Genomic DNA, 24,092 nt, shown 5'->3' on the forward strand with positions numbered 1-24,092 from the left:
GAGGAGGGGAGGAGGGGAGGAGGGGAGGAGGTTCCGCAGGTAAGTGAGAGTTGTGCTTCATGTGGGCCAGCGTCCTGATGAGGTCATTTTACTCTAGTGTCGTGTTTTGTGTGGATTTCAGAGAGCTTAGTTTTTGTGCCCTTCTGCGTTGCACAAAGGGAGGAGGGGAGGAGGGGAGGAAGGGAAGAGGGGAGGAGGGGAGGAAGGGAGGAAGGGAGGACGGGAGGAGGGGAGGAGGGGAGGAGAGGAGGAAGGGAGAAGGGGAGGAGGGGAGGAGGGAAAGAGGGAAGGCGGCTGGAGGAGGCTGGGGAGGCCCTCACTATGATGGGATGAAAACCACACTTCACCGCTGTGGTCTTCCTCCCCCAAACCCATCACCCAGGCTAATCATAAGGAAAACGCACGCAGCACCTAATTGGCACGCTTCAAAACTGTCATGGTCATTTAAAAAAGCAAGGGAAGTCAGAGAAGCTGTCAAAGCCAAGACGCGCCTGAGAGACATGACAACTAACTGCAATGTGGTATCCTGCAAGGGATCTTGGAGCAGGAAATGGACATTCAGTAAAAACTAAAAATATCTGAAGGAAGTATGGACTTTAGTGAATAATAATGTATCAAGATTGGTTCTTTAGTTGTAACAAATGTACGTTACTCAAGTGTTAACATTGGAGGAAACTGGGCATTGGTGTATACATACAGGAACTCAGTATTTGCAACCTTTCTGTAAGCCTAAAACTATACTAAAAGTTTATTTAAAGGAAAAAGAGAGCATAGCATTTGCTGAGAGAGCAGACATGGACACGGAGTGTGAGGGGTCACAGCCGATGCTTTGGATATGAACAATCAGGTGATCAACGGTGCCAACTAATGAGAAGAAATGCTGACTAAGGTGTGAAGCTGGGAGATGAAATCAAGAGCTCTTCTACCCCTCCCTTTCTATTCCTTGGTGGACAAATAAAATCAAAATATAGACAGTTATTACTCGGTTTTTAAAAAAATTTCCATTTTTGTAAAAATTTCTTATTTTTTAAAAAGGGTAATTATGAAGGAGCTGGAACCTTTTATGTTTGCTTTTTGGAAAGATGCTAAATTGCAAATATACTGTTCTATGACCATGCGTCTCAAAAGCAAATGTCTTTCCGTCTCTATAACTACACAAAGTGCATTGGTCTTGGCTGCAAAAATGGCCCTGAACTCAGTACATCTTTGAAGAATGATTTTGTCTAATCAGAAGAAGAGAAAAATTTGTGTAAGCATAATTGACTCTACTAATATGCCTGATATAATTAGTATAACTTCTTTTAATTTTATCAAAGCAACAAACAGACATAATGAGAATAAAATTTCAATGATCTTAAATCTAGAGGCTTTTCAAATAATAGTGATTGCAGCTTTTATTTTATCCATCTATTTCATCTCTCTTCCCCTCAAATTTCATAAATTTTTTATGTTCATAAATTTTTTATTTTCATGAATATTTTATTTGCATCTGAACCAAAAAAACTGTAGGATGGAAAGGTGTTAGTAACCCCGTAAGAGAGGCAACATGGAGTCGAGGAAAGAATAGAGTCCTTTGGAAACAGACAGACCTGAGTTCAAATCCTGGTCTGTCTCCTACTGGCTGTGGCCTTGATCTAGTAGCTTAATTTTTTGAACCTCAGTTTCCTCAGCTGTAAACAGAGACAACATGTGTGTGCAGGGTTGTTGTGCAGATTAGAAATAATAGTATTAGTATTAATAAATAGCTAATATTTATTGAGTGTTTTCTATGTGCCATCTACTTTACATTTATTAATTCATTTACCACAGTGACTGTGAGGAAAGCACTGTTACTATGCCCATTTTACAGGGGAGAAAACTGAGGTCCAGAGAAATTGAGTGAGTCAATCAAGATTATGCAGGAAGCAAGTGATAAAGGCAGAATTTGAACCCCAGCAGTGAGGCCTTAGAACCTGTGCTTTCAGCACCTAGTGGACAATCAATGAACACTGCCACTGAGATCATGGCTTGCTTTTTATAAATGACATCAAAGTCACAGAAAACACTGCAGCTGACATGGGACTGAAATGCCAGCACCAATGCAACACCCCTTTGGATCCACCTTTTAGGGGGTGGTGAACAGATGGCATGGGGTGGCAGGCAGGAACCAAGGTCAGAACCACCTCGTTCTTAATTGGCTTTCATCTGATGATCCAGGCAAAGGACCGCAGTTTAGATGGAACAGAGTAGTCCCTTGAACAAACGAGACCTGCCACTGGATGCCAAGTGGCAAGGTGGTTTTACATCTAGTAAAGTGGCCATAGCTAAAGAAAGCAGGCTGCTGGCTTAGTGGCAGAGGGAAGCTTCTTTTTGGCAAATGCCACGACTGCATTTTGGATATGGACAAAATGAGTTGCTTAAATCCACTGATAACCAAAAGCTGAGGGGGATCAGAAAATATGCTCAATCAAATGGTTAGGATCCAAAACTAAGGAGAACTTTGGCTACATTAATAAAAGTATGGCATCCAGAATCAGGGAGGTAATGGTCTCCTTCTATTCCACTCTAGCCGGACCCCACCTGGGGTAACATCTTCAAGGCCTCACATTTGAGAGAAACAAACCAGAGCGCATACAAAGGAGGATGACTAGGACAATGAAAAGAAAAGAGGACAAATGAGAACGGTTAAAAGAGCTAAGAACGATCAACTTGGGAAAAGTCTTAGAGGGCGTAATGGCTGGTCTATACAACACTAGCCCATTATATGTCTGGTAATCGAATGGTTAAATATAAAATAGTAGTTTGCATAATTTGGGTTTAGAAGTTACTCATACCCACCCTCAGCCCTCCTTTGCTGCCAACTCCTTCAAGATTTGGCTGAAATATCACCTTCTTCTTTGCTTCCCCAATTCCCTAAGGCAGAGAAAGTTGTTCTAACCATCACAGTCAGACACATTCAATGTCTAAGGAGACCTCCACTAGGAGGCTGCATAACTGATCTGCCCACATGACCGAGGACCCCACTGGGCTGTTGGTTCTCCACAGGCAATGCCTGTCTCCTACTCATCTTTATCTTCCCAGCTTGTACTGCAGGGCTTGGCACAAGGAGGCTTAAGAAACATGTGAAGCAATATATCAAGGAAGAAAAGAGGTCAATGGTGAGAGCTGTATGAAGGCAGAATTATTCAACCCATGGAAAAACTTCCCCAAAATCAGAACCACCTCCTATGGCAACGTGCACCTGTCTGAGATGGAGAGCTGAGCTGTACTTCCCGGGAGGGGTCTCAAAGGGTACGGGCCCATAAGACTTCTGAGGACACTTCTTATCCTGCTTCCTGAAATGTGTACTCAAATCAGACTACAGAAAAAAATGATAGGGTTGCATATTTTCTTTTTTTCCTTCCTCATTAAAAACTCTCAACAATACTACGTATCAGAAGAACGACATTCAAATATGCTGTACTCTTAGCAATTCAAATTGGTGTTGAAGGTAAAACATCTCCTATCATTTGAGGAATTCCTCCTAACCAGAATTCAACAGGCAGGCTGCCAATTCATCAAGCTCCAGGAGACACTGTGTCATTCTACGAAAGACGAGAGTGTAAATATCTACAGCCAAATCTCCACTAATGTGCATCTTGGGAAGTCTTTTGCCAAAACACATCTAAAGATTTTTTTAAAAAAAACTATCATCTTCCAGATAAGAGTTATTTGGAAGGGAACAAAATCTACTTATTCATTCATCAACAATTTATTAAATGGCTTCTCTGTGGCAGACTTGGGGTCACGTCAGCTCAAGACTGTTCTAAGAGGAAAAGGGGAGGGAGAAGCCTGAAATGTCCCTGTGATCTTACCCGGTGTTCATTGATGAGAAGGTCCCGTGCAGCATTAAATATCAGCGTGTGGAGGTGCTTTGAATAAAACACCAAGGTGTAATCATAATCGAAGCCATAGATTTCAATGTCCGACAGGCTCATTTCATTGTTTGAGAAAATGGCATCTGGATTCAACAAGTTGCTCATAATGGAAGGAACCAATTCTGGAAATAGAGAAAAAAATACATTATACTACATAATAAGGGTTAGTATGATTTCTAAAGAAAAAAAATGAGTAAACTAGACTACAAAAGAGATGTGCTTCACCTTGAAAACATGCTGGTGAAGGAGGCCAGCCACAAAAGACCACATGTTGCATGATCCTATTCATATGAAATGTCCAGAAATGACAAATCCATAGGCACAGAAAGGAGATTCATGGTTGCCTAGGACCACTCACTGCTAATGGCACAGAATTTCTTTTTGTGGTGATGAAAATGTTCTAACATTGATGGTGGTGATGGTTTTGGGGGACTGAGATGAGGTCTCGCTCTGTTAACTAGACTGGAGTGCAGTGGCATAATCACAGCTCACTGCAGCCTCAATCTCTAGGGCTCAAGCAATCCTCCCAATTCAGCTTCCTGAGTTGCTGGGACTACAGGCACACACCATCACATGCTACTAATTTTTGTACTTTTTGTAAAGACAGGGTCTCCCTGTGTTGCCAACGCTGGTCTCAAACTCCTGGGCTCAAGCAACCCACCCACCTCAACCTCCCAAAGTACTGGGATTACAGGCGTGCGCCTCTGTACCTGGCCAATGGTGATGGTTGAACACCTCTTGTGAACGTACTAAAAACCATTGAATGGGAGACTTTAAAAGGGTGAATTGTATGGTATATAAATTATTCCTCAATAAAAGAACATTTGCTACCGAAAAAGAACATTTGCTCCAACATCACAAAAAGGATTTGTTTAAAAAAATACATGTTGCAGATTTTAGAAAGTAAAAGTATAGTTAACAAAATCTAAATATCATACATCATCTCACCACCCAGAAAAAAACTACTGACATTTTATGTATTTGCTGCCAACATTTTTCTATGTGTACATTTCACATAGCTAACCTCACACTATATATACAGGTTTGCATTGAGCTCACTAAATTTAATATTCCATCATGATCCTATACTCTTTGAGAATAAACTATTGCGTGAGACTTTGATATATATTGGTGTGCCATAATCAACCTACTACAGGTTGAGCATCCCTTATCCAAAACGTTTGGGAACAAAACCATTTTGGATATAGAATTTTTTCATATTTTGGAATATCTGCATTATACCTACCGATCGTGGCTCCCTAATCAAAAAGTCTGAAATTCAAAATGCTCCAATGAGCGACTGGAGCATCATGTCAGCATGCAAAAGTTTGAGATTTTGGAGCATTGTGGATTTTAGATTTTCAGATCAGGGATGTTCAACTTGTACTCTATGTTACATATTTAAGTTTTTCCTATTTAATAAAAATAACACTGCAATGAGCACCTTCATGTGTTAATCTTCGCCTTTCAGATGATTTCCTTCAGATGGGTTTGTAGACGTGTGACTACCTTCTACCATCAGAGTCTACTGGATGTTAGGTTTGGGTTTCTTTTTTGAGCAGTTCTAACTATTTGTAAGGACTGCTACTTCATGATTTCTATTTTTTTCTTGGAAGCCTTTCAAAAATTCATTCCACTTTACAATTTCCATGAGTCTACTGGACCCTTTTAAAAAATCTAAGATGCAATAGGGCATGCTGGTGATCTTATTTTTCCAATATGCTGAAATACTTATTAGAATTATTTCATCATTACCTCTCAATTATCACCACCTATGATTTTTTAAAAGACTAAGTTAAGAAAGCAGGAGAATAAGAAATCATTTAAGATAGTGCAGTAGTGAAATAAGTCATCACTATGACATCATCCTTCAGTTCTCACGGCACTGCGCAAAGAACTGCTTTCAAGAAGGTATAAAAGAAGTCTGAAGATACCATCTTAGCAGTCTTTTCTTTTTTCTTTTTTTTTTTTTTGCTTTCATGGAACACTGTTGAGAAATCAGTTTTTCATTTTCCATCCATAACAGCAAAAAGAAAAAAAAAAGAAAGCCAACAGGGCAAGACATCTCACAGTTATCAGATGTGCCAGGAGGTGAATGCAGAGAGAGACAGCAGTTCTCTAGGCCTAATGATGATGGAGAAACTGAACATAAGGGTGACGTCTCAGATGACGAGGCCTTCAGGACCATATCCTAGATGAAATTCAGAATCAAAGACTGAGCAATATATTTCAAAAGACAAAAAAAAGTGATATTCTCACCAGATTAATCATTTAACAGGACAAACACAATCATCCAATTTTTTATGACAAAAACACAGACTATCCTATTTTGCTAAAATTATATATGACAGTTTTTTTTTTCACCTTTTATGATGTTTATGCACCAAAATTTTCTTGAAATAGCTCACAGGCAGACAAATGCTGAAGGCAGGTGACTTTTTGGAGATAGGTACATGTACATAAAACCTGAACAATCCATATTTTACTATTTCTCACATTACTAAGGACAACCACCTGACTCTATTATAACAGCTAATATTTATTAAGCACTTACCATGTACCATATTTATTAAGCACTTACCATGTAAAGTCAAGAAGACTTTACATTCTTTCATCTAATCCTTCCCACAACCTTAGGAAGCAAATACTACTTTATCCCCATTTCACAAACGAAGACACTAGAGACGCATGGCAATTACTTAATTTGCTAAGGATAAACCAGCACCAAATGGCAGGGCTGGGATTTGAACCTGGGAAGTTTGGCTCCAGAATCTACGTTCTTAACTCCCTTTCAGGTGCATTTTTTCCTAAAATAAAATAAAGTCTATCAATTCTGAGCTTCCCCTTTCCTTTCTGCTCACTTTTTTCTGACTATGAATGGCACATAGTACGCTCATTCACTCTAAAGAGCCACCTGAAATGTTCAAGAAGCATTCCTCTTGCATAGTAACAGCTCCAGTCAGGGCACTGAGGCCCCAGTCAGGGACCAATCCAGCCACAGTGAGGTATTCTGAGCATTTCACAAGACTCCTTAACAGCTTTGAGATCTGAATCCCTTTCAAAACCTAACAGAAGCTATGGAATCTTCTCCATGCATGTGCAGATTTTGCAGAAAATTTCATGGGATTCATCCCCTAAAGTCTATTCATGGCTCCCAATTAAGTTCCCACATTGCACCCAGTTTACTAAAACCAAGACTTTATATCCCTACACAGAATTTCCAGGTCATTATGAAGGCACATGTACGAACCAATAAATTAATTTCACTCACACTGACAATCTAGATGTGACTGAGCCTACTGAAAACCCAAATAGTCAATTCACTAACAATTCCATTTCTTTATTCGTTTTTCTTTCATCACAATCAACGAGACAACAACCATGGCTTTTTTTTTTTTTTTTTTTTTAGATGAAGTCTCGCTCTGTCACCCAGGCTGGAGTGCAGTGGTACAATGTCGGCTCACTGCAACCTCCACCTTCCAAGTTCAAGCAATTCTCCTGCCTCTGCCTCCCAAGTAGCTGAGATTACAGGTGTGCACCACCACACCTGGCTAATTTTTGTATTTTTAGTAGAGACAGGGTTTCACCATGTTGGCCAGGCTAGTCTCAAACTCCTGACCTCAGGTGATCCGCCTGCCTCTACCTCTCAAAGTGTTGCAGTTACAGGCGTGAGCCACCGTGCCCAGCCACAACAACCATGGCTTTCATTTTTCTTTTGCCAATAAGACATATCTGTTACAGACATTTAAGAAGCTTAGAGGCAGGTAGTTCACAAAAACTGGTCCTAGGGAAGAGGAGACCTAAGCTTTTTGATATCTAATACCGAAGATCCTCTGGCCTTATATAAATCAATGGGCCATTGCTGACGATATTTTCTGAATATGGCCACATGGCATCGTCCATATGATGCAAGTGAAGTGGGATCACTTACAGAGTGACCAAAAGCTCCACTTCCACAAATGACCTTTCCAAAGGAGGTTCAAACAGCCTGCTTAATTAGAAGCTTATATTTAGAAATGGTGTTGGCAAGAAAGTCTCCCTCCCTTCCTGCTACCTCAGAAGACTACGTGAAGCCCTCAAGGAAAAACTACTACGATAGAAAATCGTGACTGGTCAGCCTATCTCCAAAAGCTGCATGGGAATTCCCCTGTGGGAGTGAAAGCCTGAGACACGTACATCACATGACACCATCACCTGAAAGCCTGGATGTTTAAAGTGTCATCCTCAAACACGTGGAGCAGCATCTTAAAGGGATCTTGGCATCCCGCGCAAACTTTAGGAAGAAAAGTTAAGAACAAACACGAATAATTACACGGCAAAAGAAAAGAATGCCAACCACTCACAAAAAGAGAAAACAGTCTTGCTAAACTTTAGACTCAAAAGTATAAACCGAATGCCTCTTGACTAATCACTTACGCACTTTCTGAAAGGAGAAACAAGAGTGGATACCAATTTAGAAAGTGAATTCCTTTGTACATAATGGATGATGACAGCAAGACTATACAATCAGTACAAAGAAATGGAGAGACAGCTCTGTTGCTGTGGCCAGAGCTTGAGCAAAACTCAGTTCCAATGCAAGCCACTCTGAGCTGGGAGCTGTGCACCCTCCAGCACACAGTGTGGCAAGCTGGGAGGCCCCTGGCACTTCCAGTTTTCAGCAGCTTCCAGCTTTTCATCTGCTTATCCCACAGAGCACTGGGAAATGTGGTGAACAACCTTAGGAAAAACTGGTAAGCTTTCTGTTTTGGTTCTGATTTTTTATGTTTTTTATTGTGGCAAAATATATATTACATAAAGTTTACCATGCTAACCATTGCTAAGAGTGCAATTCAGTGGCATTAAGCACATTCACCTTGTGCAACCATCACCACCATCCAGCTCCAGAATTCTTTTATTCTTGCAAAACTGAAACTCTGTACCCATTAAACAACTCCCATTCACCCCAGCTTTCCTGGCAACTACCGCTCCACTTTCTGTCTCTATGAATCTGACTATTCTGGGAACCTCATAGAAGTGGAGTCATACAGTCTTTGTCTTTTTGCATAATGACCTCAAGGTTCATCCATGGCGTAGCATATGTCAGCCTCTCCTTTTTTAAGGCTGCACAGTCCATTGTAGATATAAACCACCTTTTGTTTATCCATTTGTCAATCAACAGGCCATTGGGTTGCTTCTACCTTCTGGCTGTTATGAATAATGCTCCTATGAACATACAAGTATCTGTTCAAATCCTCGTTTTCAATCTTTTTGGGTGCATACCTACAAGGGGGATTCCTGAATTATATGGTAATCCTGTTTTTCATTGTTTTAGGAACTGCCCTACTGTTTTCCATAGTGGCTGCTCCATTTTGTTTTTTTTTTTGTTTTTTTTTGAGACGGAGTCTCGCTCTGTCGCCCAGGCTGGAGTGCAGTGGCGCCATCTCTGCTCACTGCAAGCTCCGCCTCCTGGGTTCACGCCATTCTCCTGCCTCAGCCTCTCCGAGTAGCTGGGACTACAGGCGCCCGCCACCACGCCTGGCTAATTTTTTTTTTTTTTTTTGTATTTTTAGTAGAGACGGGGTTTCACCATGGTCTCGATCTCCTGACCTCATGATCTGCCCGCCTCGGCCTCCCAAAGTGCTGGGATTACAAGCGTGAGCCACCGCGCCCGGCCTGCTCCATTTTGTCTTGCTTTTTTAAGGCCATCACAGAAAAATACCATTTCTTGTCTAAATTTTATCATTACTATTGACAGACAGAGAATATGAAAGAAGGCAGAACCTCATTCTGGTACAGAAGTCAGACACTTTCCACTTATTCAAGGAAACATTTTTAAGCTGTGTAAAGATGTGAGCTTGGGAAGTACAATTTTTGCCAAGTACTTTGTCTTCTTTAATGCTCAGAAATGCTAAATGACTCTCCCTTAGTACAGGCCTAGAGCTTGGCAGAGCTGTCACAGAGCAGTGTGTGGAGACAACACCAAGCAGAAATTCATGGCCTGATTGATGTCAATGAATAGTTATTCTTAATGTTTTAAAAAACAGGATCTGCCTGTCACTCAGGCCTTAGGCACACAGTACTGGAGAGCTCTAAAAGTTTACCAAATGCATTACTTGCTCTCACCGTTATCCCAGGAACCAGTCAGATAAAGACAGGAGGGTGCAAAGGATGGATCTGACAAACCGAGGTCCCAAAGGCTGCCTGTGGTAAGCGATGGCTGTGGGCACTGGGTGTCTGGGCTCCTCCAGTGTGGCTGTGCCATCTCACACTTGCTCCCATCCAGTTGGCTCCACTTTCCAGACACATGGGGAGGATCATAATCCTCCCTCCACTCCTCACCCCTGACTCTGGCCAGCTCTGGTTGTGACAGATCACAGGCAGAAGAGACATGTGTCACTTCTAGAGCAGGGCACACTCCCTTCCCCTACCGTGCCTATCATGGAGATATGATACAGATACTACAAGATGAAGAGGAGGCTGGAAGGCTAAGCCACCACGTGGAGCTGATTGCCCTGCAGAGTTGTGAGGGTCCCCCAGTAGACTCTGCATGAGTGAGAAATAGGCTTTGTTATAGCTGTCTGTAATAAGCCACTGGGATTTTGGTGTTGCTTGTCACTGCAGCATAACCTAGCCTGACTGATAAACCTTCAATACCATGATTTTGTTGGGAAACCTCTCTTCCCCAACATTCAAACTGTGTGGTCTCATGGGGTTCCATTCCTGACTCCAGAAGGAGGGCATGTAACCCAGGCCTGGCCTAACAGAGCACCTGAATTCCCTTAAGAATGCTGACTAGTTTGAGGCAGACATAGGATCCCCTCCAGCCAATCATCATACTTTCTCTACAGCCATAGTAAACCAATAAGTCCAATCAGGTCGATTTCTGGATTTGTAAGGGAATTTCAGGGAAGAGGCACTCTTCTCTTTTAAAGGTAGATTTAAGAGAACATAAATCTGGAGATGTGAGGGGCCACTGCTAGGAACCTAGAAAAGATGTCAATGGGAAAGAGTTAAGTTTTCTATTGCTTACATCCAAAGGAATTCTAAAAAAAGTTTATTTTAAGAAAATTCAGCCACTCAAACTTCTGACGATAAATTTTAACTTTTTAACCTGGTATCAAAGGCATTCCCGATGTATACTTTAATCCGTTTCTCCAATCTTAAATTCTCCTTCCCATGCCCTGCTTTCAACAAGATGGGTCATCCACTGCTCTGTGTTCTCCAACATATGCTGTAGCTGAATACTGACCAGAGTTACATCTGCCTGGAATATTCTGTCTCTGTCTAATGTCTATGCATAAACACCGATCAGCTATGTGAAAAGAATTGTCAAGTAAGACTTTCCTTCAAATTATGCTATAAAACAAACACCATGTGAGTCAGAGTTTAAACATTTTAAACATTAAAAAGGTAGAAAAAGAAACGTGAGTCAGAGTTTAAAATTTTTGAACATTAAAAACAAGAATATATACCATTTATTTCATCTCTGAATAAAACATAACTTTCCAAATGTTAAAAAAAAAGCAACAGAATAAATCATGAAGAAAACTATTGACAGATTTGCAACATATAATTTTTTAACACCTGTGCATCTAAAAATATGAAAACAACAATTTGGGAAAAGAGGTGAGTATATTAGACCAAAAAATTGAAAAGACAAACAGCAATGGTCTAGTATTCTTAATATTTTAAAAATCCATATAAAAGGAAATTAAATAGCTGGTAAACTAAATGTTCAACCACCTGAATTACCAAAAAAAGCAAATTAAAACAAGTAAACACAGTTAACAGTAGGTGTCTCAACAGGTGGAAATGCAAATGTCTCTACTGTATTTCATTTACATGGTTTTCTATAATAAGCATGTGTTATTTGGCTAAGAAATAAAGTAAGAAGTCATTTTCCTCTTGTCAGATTGCAGCAGTGTTTCTGCTGCTAGTGGTAGTGCTATCTGTGTGTGTTGTTTTGGGGGTGTTCTATTCTTGTTTTGTCTGTAATAACGGAACCTGGTGCCAGGACCTGGGCAGCTTCACTCCTTGCTGTTTAAGAATATAAATCAGAACAAGCTTTCTAGAAAACAGCTTGGCAATATGTATCAAGAGTCTGTTAAAAATATTCATACCCTTTGACCCAGTAATTCCCTTTCTAGGAATCTATGCTAAGGAAATAGAGATGTAGGTAAAGATTTATATGCAAAGATTTTGTGGCATTGATATTAATAAAGAAAAAACTGGGGGGAAACATGCTCCATTTGGAGGCCCAAACATACATCTCAGATATTTGAACTCAGAACCCAACTATGTTAACAAGAATATGATCAAACAGAGAAGGTGAGATACACTTGAAAATCCTTAAAAGTTCAATGACACTAAGATGGCATTTTTCTTTAGTTAGTTATGATTTTTCTTTTTGGTATATGTCCTAGATTTCAAGCTGTTTTTCTAGAAAAAAAGAATATACAGATCAGAAGTCCCTGAAGAAGAAATGGAAGAGGAGAAAAATTTCCCGGAGAATTTTAGAAGTTACAAAAAAAAAAAAAAAAAAAACACGGAGAAAAAGCCTCCATTCTCCGCTACCCTCCATGTACCAAGAAGCTTTCTGTGAATCTCCCCAATGCTCAGTCAACCAAAAAGTTAATCTAGTGGGTAATAATTATGTGCATTTACTATATACCAGGCACTAAGAAGCAATGTGCATGACCTCACTTAATGCAAGACACTATTATACCCATTTCACAGTGGAAAATGAAGATGAAATTAACAGCTCAAGGTCACATTTTAAATATCTATTTCTATGTTTCTAAATCAACAAAAAAGAGCATTTTGTTTGTTTTTGGGGTTTTTGTTTTTTTTATTTGTTTTTCCCTAATTGGACCAAATCTCAACTTCTGTTTATATTTCATAATATTCATATACTTCAAGAATACTCACAGATATTCCAAATACTTTAAGATTTCATATTTATTTAACATGGCTTCAAATTCTCCTTTAAAAGTTCACATGTAGATTGAAAACATCAAGGTTTCAAAATTTCTTTTAGAAGTATACCTATGGATTGGAAATGTGAAAATAAGCATAGGCATTTTTTGTTTCTACACTGAGGCAGTTTTTACCCTTTCCATTATCTCCACTACAGGTGAACTCAAGGTCCCATATCCAAATTTTAAACTTTTAAACTTCACATCCATAACTGCCAGTGAAAATGACAAGAAAGACACCCTAATTCAGGTGATTTATCTCTTAGCAACTTTCACCAAGTTCCAACTTCCTTCTGTCCAGTCAGGCTAGGCACAGGGCAGTAAAGTCAGTTCTGCTATTAACGGTTGAAAAATGTGAATCTCTTCTGATATGCTAGGGAACAAGTTGATCATAATGCAATTTCACATTTGTTTATGTTTTGGTATGTTACACTTAGTGCCAACAAATGTTATTTGATATAGTTGTGTCCACTTAATATCCTTTCTGCTAATAATTCATTACGATAAAGGAAACAGTTGAATAGAAAGTGTGACTTTGAAGGCCCAGGTTGAGATGACAATTCTTAAGAGTGTGTAACTGTTAGACCTTAAAGAGATTTAAATTTTTAGCCAGAAACTGTTTTCTCCAGTATCTCTAATAACCACTCGGTTTTAAGTCATTTTTACTTCTGCAGTAGTCCAATGGCAGATGTTGAGACGAAACAAAATGCCCAAGGTATCCTTTCCACAGTGAAAGTGAATACTGATAGGGTTACCTGCCCAGCATGCTCCAATCCTTATATAAGAAGTAACTCTTCCCCAGTTTCTTCTGGGACCTGCTCCTCCAGTCACAGCTGCTGGTCCAGGGCAGAACACCTGACTCACCCTGGGCCACTCCTGAGGTGGGTACCAGATTCAAGCCAGGCTAAACTGGAGTCTTTCTCTTATTTCTGTATTTTCACTTTATAGTTTTATTGAGATGCAATATAATAAATTGCACATAAAGTATACAGTTTGATGGGGTTTGACATATGCTGCAGAGACATCTGTGATGCCATCAACACAATAAAGGCAATGAGCATCTAACACCCCCTAGCCTTTCCTCACATTCCCTTAAATTCCAGCCCACCCTCCCTACACCCCTGCCCAGCGCCAGGCCACTGCTCATTTTCTTTTGGTAAGATTCCTTTGCATTTGCTAGAATTTTACATCAATGAGATCATACAACCTGTAGTATGCTTGTAAATTGGTTTTCTCATTTACTAGATCCATAGGAAATCCTTTTCAATAAGCACTTACCATACCTACAATGTGCCAGACAGTGCACAAGGCGCCACATGGAGATTATAAATACAGAGCAATATCACAGGCAGTGGGGAAGACCAACAAACATCACACTGATGTAAGACAGAAGAACTTGGCATGGGGCTGGGCATGCCCCCCCCCGGGAAGAGATAATTCAAGAGTCAGTTTTATTGTGTCTGATAATCTAAGAAGAAACATTCATTTTTCCATTATACATTTTGCATTGTCTCCAAGGAGAAGCAATCCATGACAAATAGAATTACTCATCTGACTAATTAATAATGCACATGACATTTATACTACTCCCACCAAAAGTTAAAATTATACCTTTTATTACCCTGTAAGTAATATCTGTAATTTTGACTACTCCACAGAAATCCATCACACTTCCTGAAGTTACAAAAATAAAACTCCATACAACTACATTTGAAATAAAATTAAATACAGTAATGGTTTAATGACAACCTAGTCTTTAAAAAAAATCTTTAAAAAATCAACAGAACTGATCAGAAAGAAAAGTACATTCAGCTTCAGGGGAAAAAGTCCTTAGAAAAAGAAAATTGTGCACGGCACAGTGGCTCACACTTGTAATCCCAATGCGTTGGGAGGCCAAGGCAGAAGGATGGCTTGAAGCCAGGAGTTCAAGACCAGCCTGCAGAGCAAATCAAAATTCTGTCTCTACAAAAAAATTTTAAAAGTAGCCAGGCACAGGTAGCTAATTGGGAGGCTGAGATAGAAGGATCCCTTGAGCCCAGGAATTCAAGGCTGCAGTGAGCTTGACTGTGCCACTGCACTGTATCCTGGGAAACAGAGCAAGACCCTATCGAATAGAAGAGAGCCACGTCGAATGATCAAAAAATAGGCAAACTCAAAAATTTTTCATTAGAATATACAGGAAGTAGAAAAGAAATATATATGCCTATATAAATGCCATCTGCATGCTGTGCACCGGGTTCTTCTCATTCATCACTTCAATTAATGTCCCAAGAACTCCATGAAGTGAATACTACAATCCCTCATATGCAGATGGGGAAAATAAGGCTAAGCAGCAGCTGGCCCAAAGTCACACAGCCATTAAACATTACAAGGCAGGTCAAATGTTTGGCACAGTGCTTGGCTCAAAGTAGGTGCTTCATAACTGTCAGTCCCTTCTTTTTTCTATTCATTCATTCAACAAATAATTTTTCCTAGATCAGTAGTTACCAGCATAATCTGGGAAACCTCCCCAACCTCCTCTCCAGGGAATCTTTGAGGTCAAAACTATTCTCATAGTAAGATGTGGCAGACAGAATAATGGCTCTCCAAAGATGTCCATGTCCTAATCCCTAGAACCTGTGAATATGTTACCTTACATGGCAAGGGAGAATTAAGGTTGCAGATGGATTAAGATTGGTATCAGCTGACTTTCAAATAACATTATTAGCCTGGATTATCCAGGTGGACCCAATGTAATCACAAGGGTCCTTAAGTGTGGAAAAGGAGGGCAGAAGATTCAGTGTGAGAGGAATGTGATTTGAGAGACTCAGAAATCCATTGCTGGCTCTGAAAATGCAACGGGCTACAAACAATGTGGGGAGTCTCTAGAAACTGAAAAGCTTAAGAAAACTGTCTCCCCCAGAACCTCCAGAAAGAAATGCAGTCCTGCAACACCTTGATTTTACCCCAGTGAGATCTATTTCAGACTTTTAACTTCCAGAACTATGAAGACAATATATTGTACTGTCGTCAATCACTAATTTGTGGTAATTTGTTACAGAAGCAATGAAAATTAAATACAGAGACAATCTGCCTTTTTCACTCTCGCCTCTTTTGCCAGAGGATACTGCAATAGACAGAATTAGATTTGAGAATCTGTCTATTAATCCAGACACCACAGAACTTTGCACAAATATAAAACCATGACATTCTTCTAAATTTCTTTTATTTTGCATAATAGTAATTTTTCATAAAAAGCATGTGATTTATGTTAACAGGTAACAGACTGGTATTTTAAATGAATCAATAAATGCATATGCCCGGACGCGGTGGCTCATGCCTGTAATCCCAGCACTTTGGGAGGCCAAGGTAGGCAGATCACCTGAGGTCAGGAGTTCGAGACCAGCCTGGCCAATATGGTGAAACCCTGTCTCTACTATAAATACAAAAAATTAGCTGGGCGTCGTGGAACACACCTGTAATCCCAGCTACTCGGGAAGCTGAGGCAGGAGAATTGCTTGAACCCAGGAGATGGAGGTTACAGTGAGCTGTGATCATGCCATTGCACTTCAGCCTGGGAGTCAGAGTCAGAATTTTAAATAAATTCAGCCTGGGAATTTATTTAAAAAAAATTAATTAAATGAATCAATAAATACATATCTTAAAAGTCTCTGGGTTTTAATTTCTAATACAATCGCTATCAATATAAGGGCAGAATACATTCTTTAAAAGTCTACTTGAGACTAATCTATAAACCAAAACTCTAGGATCTTCAATAATTTAAAGTGTATAAAAGAGTACTGAGGGCAAAACGTTTGAAATAATTTAAAGGTCTGCTACCTTAGCTAAGGATTAATATTCATTAGTAGTGTTTCTTAAGTAGATTTTTCTGCTCGAATGAGAACAAAATATTACAATCTACACAGAGAGATGCGTCTCTAAATACAAATTAAAATTATATTCAGGTTTATACATCATTATCTTATCAATTAACTTAGCATGAAACAGTTCCTCAAAACCCTAGTAAAGTGAAAAAGTTACTCAGATTAAGGACCAATCCTTTAAAGTATAAAAATTTCCTATAAAACCCAGCTTGATCAATCAGCTAGCCTCTCTTTCTCTCTGCACTCTCCTAGATATAACATGTAGTATTTGACTTTTAAAAAATAATAGAACTCTATCATTGTCTTCTAAGTACTTATTTGCAAAGAAGATTTTTTTAAAGCTTTTGTTTTCCTTCTCTAAAACTACATCATGTCAATACAAGAAGGACAAAGTCAGGATTTGGCTGACCACAAACTGAACACGAATTAACTTTTAAAGTTACAGAAGTACAGTGTTTGTTCACCAAGGAAGAGCCAGTTGCTTCCCTCCACCATGAACCAGTCAGACCACACATGGTCGGGAACAAATGGTTCACTTTCAAAGGGATATTGACAAACTAGAGTGAAAGCAAAGTTGAGCTTCCAAAATGATCAAATCAAAGGCGAGTTGCAGTGATGATGCATGATCACCACCTTCATATTTAAGCAACTATCATATGGAAGGGGAATCAAAAGTACTCTCTGTGACTCAGCCATCCAAAATAAAATGGGCAGCCTTGTGATCACACAACAAGCTCAAACAGATGCCAGATGGCTACTAATAAAGTCTGTGGAAAAAGGGATTCCTTCTTCCAGCAGAGGACTGAACTCTATGACCTCCAGAGGCCCCTCCACTGGCCAGAGTCTTAGGTTCTCCTATTTTAGGCATTTCTTTCCTATCTGAAAATGTGAAAATTATGATGTGGCATGTTTCTCCCTTAAATCTTTTTACTACTTTCTTGTACGACCACAGGATCAACATCATATGCCTAAACTATGGGGAAGACTTTTAAAGAATGTATCCTGCTATTTCTAAGACATAAAGAAAGGTCAAGATAGCCGGGCGCGGTGGCTCAAGCCTGTAATCCCAGCACTTTGGGAGGCGAGGCAGGTGGATCACAAGGTCAGGAGATCGAGACCATCCTGGCTAACATGGTGAAACCTCGTCTCTACTAAAAATACAAAAAATTAGCCGGGCGTGATGGCAGGCGCCTGTAGTCCCAGTTACTCGGAGAGGCTGAGGCAGGAGAATGGCGTGAACCTGGGAGGCGGAGCTTGCAGTGAGCCGAGATCGTGCCACTGCACTCCAGCCTGGGTGACAGAGCAAGACTCCGTCTCAAAAAAAAAAAAAAAAAAAAAAAAAAAAAGGTCAAGATAATACAAAAATACAAAGAACACCCACATCCCTACCATCCAAGTGGGATATAAAATCCCTTCCACCCTCACCTGCAGGCTCCTCCTGCCTCTGACATTACCACTACCCAGATTTCAGTGTTTACCACTCTCTTGCATTTTTTTTTTTTTTTTGGAGACGAAGTCTCACTCTGTTGCCCAGGCTGGAGTGTAGTGGCGTGATCTCAGCTCACTGCAACACTCCGCCACACGGGTTCAAGTGATCCTCCTGCCTTGGCCTCCCAAGTAGCTGGCATTACAGGTATGCACCACCATGCCCGGCTAATTTTTGTATTTTTAGTAGAGACAGGGTTTCACCATGTAGGCCAGGCTGGTCTTGAACTCCTGGCCTCAAGTGATCTCCCCACTTCGGCCTCCAAAGTGCTGGGATTACAAGCGTGAGCCACTGCACCCGGCCTCTCCTGCATTTCTCTAGACTTTTACCACATACATGTGTGTCCCTACAAGTAATCTATAGTATTTTTATGTGTTTTAAAACCTTTTGTAATTGGTATATGCCTGCAACTTGCTTTTTCCTTTTTACTCAAAATTATTCTTGTGAGAGTCACCCATGTAGGTATATTTCTGTAGTTCTAGTTCAGCAGACAATACATGTTTTCTATAAAGGGTCAGTTAGTAAATATTTGGGACTCTGCATATAGTCTCTGTTGCAACTGCTCAGCTCTGACATCCTAGCACAAAAGGAGAACCAGAAACAAATGGGTGTGGCTATGTTCCAATAAAACTTAATATACAAATAGAGACATCAGGCTACAACTGGCCCACGAACTGTGGTTTGCAACCTTTCTTATAGTATGTATTTCCCTTTAATACCATTTCAATATTTGTCTGATGTTAATAACTTGCTGGTTTTCTTTGGTTACCATTTACCCAAGACATCTTTTCCCATTCTATTAATCTCAACCTTTCTACATCTTTGTTTTGGGGTACATCTCTTATAAACAGCATCCAGCTGGACTGTTTCTTGTATCTGATCTGACAATCTGTCTTTTAATCTGAGTTTATCATGATTATTAATATATTTGGAAATATTTCCCCCATCACACTCTATGCTATTTCTTGCTTTTTCTGTGTCTTTTACCTTTTCTCCTACCCACCTTTGGATTGATTTCAACATTTTCCATATTTGTTTAGATTTATTCACATCTCTACCAATTTCTTTTTTCTCCATTTTCACTTCCATCTAAGACCTTTGGGTTGTTTTTTTCTTCCTGACACATATATATCCTTTAGAAGTTCCTCCTTTAGTGAGTTCCTTGATGGTAAAGCTCTTAGCTTTTAATCAAAAAAAAAAAAAAAAAAAAAAAAGATCTCTTTACACTCTTTCTCAAATGATGATCGAGCTAGATATACAATTCTAAACTGACATTTTTCTCTCAGCACTTTGAGGTGATCTACTGTCTCGAAGGGTCTGCTATCATTCTTCAAAAGTCTATCAGTCTCCTAGTCCTTTGTAGTAATAATACCATCAATAATTGTGGTTGACATTTACAAGGAACTTACTACGCAATAGGCGCTATTTTAAAAACTCTACATACATTAACTCATTTAAACCTACCAATCCTCGGAGACAGGTATTATTGTTAGCCCCATTTTACATATAAGGAAACTGAGACACACAGACATCATTTGCCTAAGGTCACATGGCTTATAAATGGTGAAGTTAAGATTTGATCCCAGGTATGTTGCTCCATGGTCTATACTATTAACTACTATGCCTTTGGGTCTTTGTGGCTACTTTTATGATATTCTCTTTGTCTTTTGTATATATTACTTCTTATTCATCCTGCTTGGGATTTGCTTTGCATTCTAAATCTGAGGATTCTGTCTTTCATTTGTTTTGGAAAATTCTCAGCAATTTTTTCTTTGAATATTTTCTCTCCCCCATTTCCCAATCTCTCCTGCTGGAACTCCAATTAGACATGTTTGACATCTCATGCTATCAGTCTGTCAACTGTTTTCATAATATCCATCTCTTTGATTATATTATAGTCTGGGTAATGTTCTCAGAGTTATCGCCCAGACCATTAATTCTTTTTTCTGCTTTTTCTAATCTACCAATTAAAATCATTCCACTAAACTTTTAATTTTAAAGATTAAAATTTTAATTTCTAAAATTTCTATTTGGCTCTTTTTAAAACCTGTCTGATCATTTTAGTAGTTTCATATTCTTTGCTCACATTTTCCATTTCATCTCTTATTTCTCCAAAAGTTTCAAACACTCTTAGATAGCACTACATATATTCTTTACCTAATAATTCCAATATCTTAAGTCCTATTCATGCTAACTGTGCTGTCTGCTGATTCTGCTGGTCCTCCCTTATGGTGGCTTATTTGTGTATTTTTAAATTTTGGATTGTAAGCTCAGATCTAATCTTGAGAATCCTAGGAGGCCTGGGTTTATGGTCTATTTATCCAGAGAGTTTGCACTGACTTCTACCAGGAGTCCCAGATCACTATCGCTCAGTTTCTCAGTTGGGATTGTGATATGGTTTGGCTCTGTGTCCCCACCCAAATCTCATAACCCCCATGTGTCAAGGGCGGGAGCAGGTAACTGAATCATGGGAGCAGCTCCCCCCATGCTCTTCTTGTGATAGTGAGTGAGTCTCATGAGATCTGATGCTTTTATAGGCATCTGGCATTTCCCCTGCTGGCACTCATTCTCTCTCCTGATGCCCTGTGAAGAGGTGCCTTCTGCCACAATTCTAAGTTTCCCAAGGCCTCCCCAGCCATGCGGAACTGTGAGTCAATTAAACCACTTTTCTTTATAAATTACCCGGTCTCAGGTATTTCTTCAAAGCAATGTAAAAGAATGGACTCACACAGATTGCCAGACAATACAAGAAGAATAAATCCAAACCCAAATCCATGTGAAGACAAGCCTGTGATTACAAGGTCATGGGAGACTTCCAAAACCTGCCCCCCAACACACAGAAAAAATATCTAGAGCAAAGGCCAAAAGAGACAAGTTTCTCTATTGTCTCCCTGCACGGAAGGAAGCACTCTGTGGCCACAAGGTTTTATAGGAGAGTCTCCGACAGTGTGTGTGTGTGTGTGTGTGTGTGTGCACTCAATGCCTAGTCTTCCCTCCCAGCAGGCACAACCAATAAAGGCCAACAAATGTTCCCAGAACAGTCACACCTTCAAGGCTGGTCATCATTCTGGTTTCAGCTTCCTCTTTTTTTTTTTTTTTTGAGACAGAATCCCAATCTGTCGCTCAGGCTGGTGTACAGTGGTGTGATCTTGGCTCACTGCAACCTTCATCTCCCAGGTTCAAGCCAATTCTCATGCCTCAGCCTCCCAAGTGGCTGGGATTACAGGCTCATGGCACCTCGCCCAGCTAATTTTTGTATTTTTAGTAGAGACAGGGTTTCACCATGTTGCCCAGGCTGGTCTCAAACTCCTGGCCCCAAGTGATCTGCCCACCTCGGCTTCCCAAAGCTCTGGGATTACAGGTCTGAGCCACCACGCCTGGCCTCGGCTTCCTCTTCATTATTAGTCCTTGAGATTTCTCCAATTTCTCAGAGTTCAGTTGTGACCTCAAGAGAAAGTCCTCTGTATTTTTTTTCAGCATGTGGGTATTCTATACAAAATGGTTTTTAGACGATCTAGTCTGCCAGCCTGCTGAAAGCCAAAGTCCAAAAGAACTCTTGAAGGTTAGAGGACATCTGTTTCCACATGTCTGTAAGAGTTTAATAAAAGATTGGTTTCCAAACCCAGCCTGTAAAAATACAGATTCCCCGGTCTTACCTCCACATTTTAGGAATCAGAATCTCCAGGGTTAGGGCCTCAGAATTTCCATTTTTAAACAAGCTTCCCAGGTGATTCCGACATGCCTATCAGTTTGAGGACTACTGAATTCTTTTTTTTAATTTGTCTTACCTTCAAAAGCTGGCAAAAAAAATTATTTAATCCCCTTTTTGTATTTTTTCTTTCACTTCCTCTTTTCCCTAGCCAGAATTTACACCCTAAAGAAAGGGGAAAATGAACTCTAGCTTTCAACTGGTAGATCAGCCAGCCACCTCCACGACAATTACAGAAAACCGTAACACTCAGCAGCAAAAGTCAGGCCAAAAAATATCATTATTCCAGGCAGGCTTCTTGACCCAGCAGCAAATTTAAATCTAAAAAACAGTCCCCATGCTGAGCTCTGCCTCCATAAGGATCATTGAGCATAACAGCTCAATCCTTCAAACTTTCCTAAAGCGTAACAGAAGAACTAAATGAGCACTGGGTCACCAGAAGACACTAAGATGCCCCTGGAATCCCCTGAAGTTATATACAAAATCATTTGTGTGTGCTCAAGTGTTATGTGTAATACTGCAAATGTGTCTTTTTATAAAGACAAAACACACAGCTTTCTCCAGATTCTCAGTGGGTCCTATGACTCCATTACTCTATATCCCTGCTGCATAGAAAAAGCACATTTCTGGTTGTAAGCATCTTTCAGTATTATCAACATAAGTTCTTATTAGGCATATTATTATAACTTCCCAAGTATATTCTGTAGAGCCTCAAAATAGACTTATCACCTCAAAAAGGGGCCTCCACAGTCAAATTTACTTGGGAAGCACTAAACCTACGCCCCCCATCATTCGCTTTGGAGATTCATTCATTTTAAAGGCTCTGACTCACTGGCTCCGAAGCTAGCTCTGAAAAGCCCGGCTACAAAGAAGCTTCTTTAACATGTGTTTTCTACATCTCTTTAACCACATCTCTCAAAAGATTGTGAAACGGTCTGAGAAGTAGTGGTCTAATTTTAAAATTATCTCGAGTATCTTTAACCCAATGCAGTTCCTTGAGGAACTTATGCTTACTATTACTATTCACTGTATTTAATATTACATATTATATAGAATGATTATTATCCTTGTGTCTTATGCTTATACATGCTAAGCTTACATCATCATGTAGACACAGTCCTCACTAAATACAGTACATAATTTTTGACTGATTAGTAAATGGTCTCCACCCAGAACTTTGAATAAATCTTTCGACACCCTATAAAAGCTTCTAACTAATCCCCATACTTCTTTCCACAACTTAATACAGCCTATAACCCCAGCCAAGTAGTGAAATATTCTAAATAAACCAGGCTCCAAGATTAATTCTAATGAAAAAAAAAAAAAAATCCGTGCGACTAACAAAATATAAGGCTGGAGCAACCCGTCTTGGAGGAGTAGGAAGGCTTCCATTCTGTACCTAACAGGACAGGCCAAGTATCTGACGAGCACACCTGGAAGGTTAGAGCTTGAGTTCAAAGAAGACACACGCAATATAAAGCACAACAGAAGAGACCACACACAGGCATATCCAGCCCTTTCAATTATGATCACACAAAGATTTCTTACAATTCATTTTAGAACGAGGATTCTCAACCTTGGCACTACCAACAGTTGAGGCCAGATAATTCTTTGTTATGAGATATTGTCCTGTGCACTGTAGGATGTTTAGCAGCAACCCTGGCCTCTAGAGGCCAGCAGCACCCCTCTCCCCTGGCTGTGACAGAAAGGTCTCCAGGCATTGCCAAACATCCCCTGGGGGACAAAACTGCCCCCTCCAACTCCCACTGAGAACCACTGCTCCAGGGGAAAATTGCAGCAGCTAACGTTTTTGCTGCAGGTTTAAACCAGTTATTTTTTTTTTCCTAAAAATATAAAGAACCTTTTTTTGAGCTGAGTTTGATACAGGATGCATAAACATTCACACATCCAAAAATCCCAAATTAAAAAAGGAAAAAGGAAAACATTCCAAGTGAGGGACATTCTACAAAGTATGTAACCAGTACTCCTCAAAACTGTAGGTCATCAAAAACAGGAAAAAGTCTGAGAAACTTACAGCCTAAAGAAGCCGAACAGACATGACAATAAAAGTAGTGTGCTATCCTGGATGGTATGCTGGAAGAAAAAAAGGAGGGTAGGTAAATACAAAGGAAATCTGAGTAAACTATGAATAATGTATCAGTATTGGTTCATTAATTGGGACAA

The 24,092-nt window shown here is 39.8% G+C and overlaps 1 protein-coding gene across 1 annotated transcript in view; it reads right to left on the bottom strand.

Annotated features, from left to right (window-relative positions):
* Window positions 1-24,092, bottom strand: part of NT5DC3 (5'-nucleotidase domain containing 3) — a 71,567-nt gene that overhangs the window by 40,870 nt on the left and 6,605 nt on the right. Inside the window, exon 2 of the mRNA XM_055236361.2 lies at window positions 3,834-4,018. Coding sequence (XP_055092336.1) covers window positions 3,834-4,018 — 185 coding nt within the window. The remainder of the gene's footprint in view (window positions 1-3,833; window positions 4,019-24,092) is intronic.

The sequence above is a fragment of the Symphalangus syndactylus genome, chromosome 13 (assembly GCF_028878055.3).
Source record: "Symphalangus syndactylus isolate Jambi chromosome 13, NHGRI_mSymSyn1-v2.1_pri, whole genome shotgun sequence".
NCBI lineage: Eukaryota > Metazoa > Chordata > Mammalia > Primates > Hylobatidae > Symphalangus > Symphalangus syndactylus.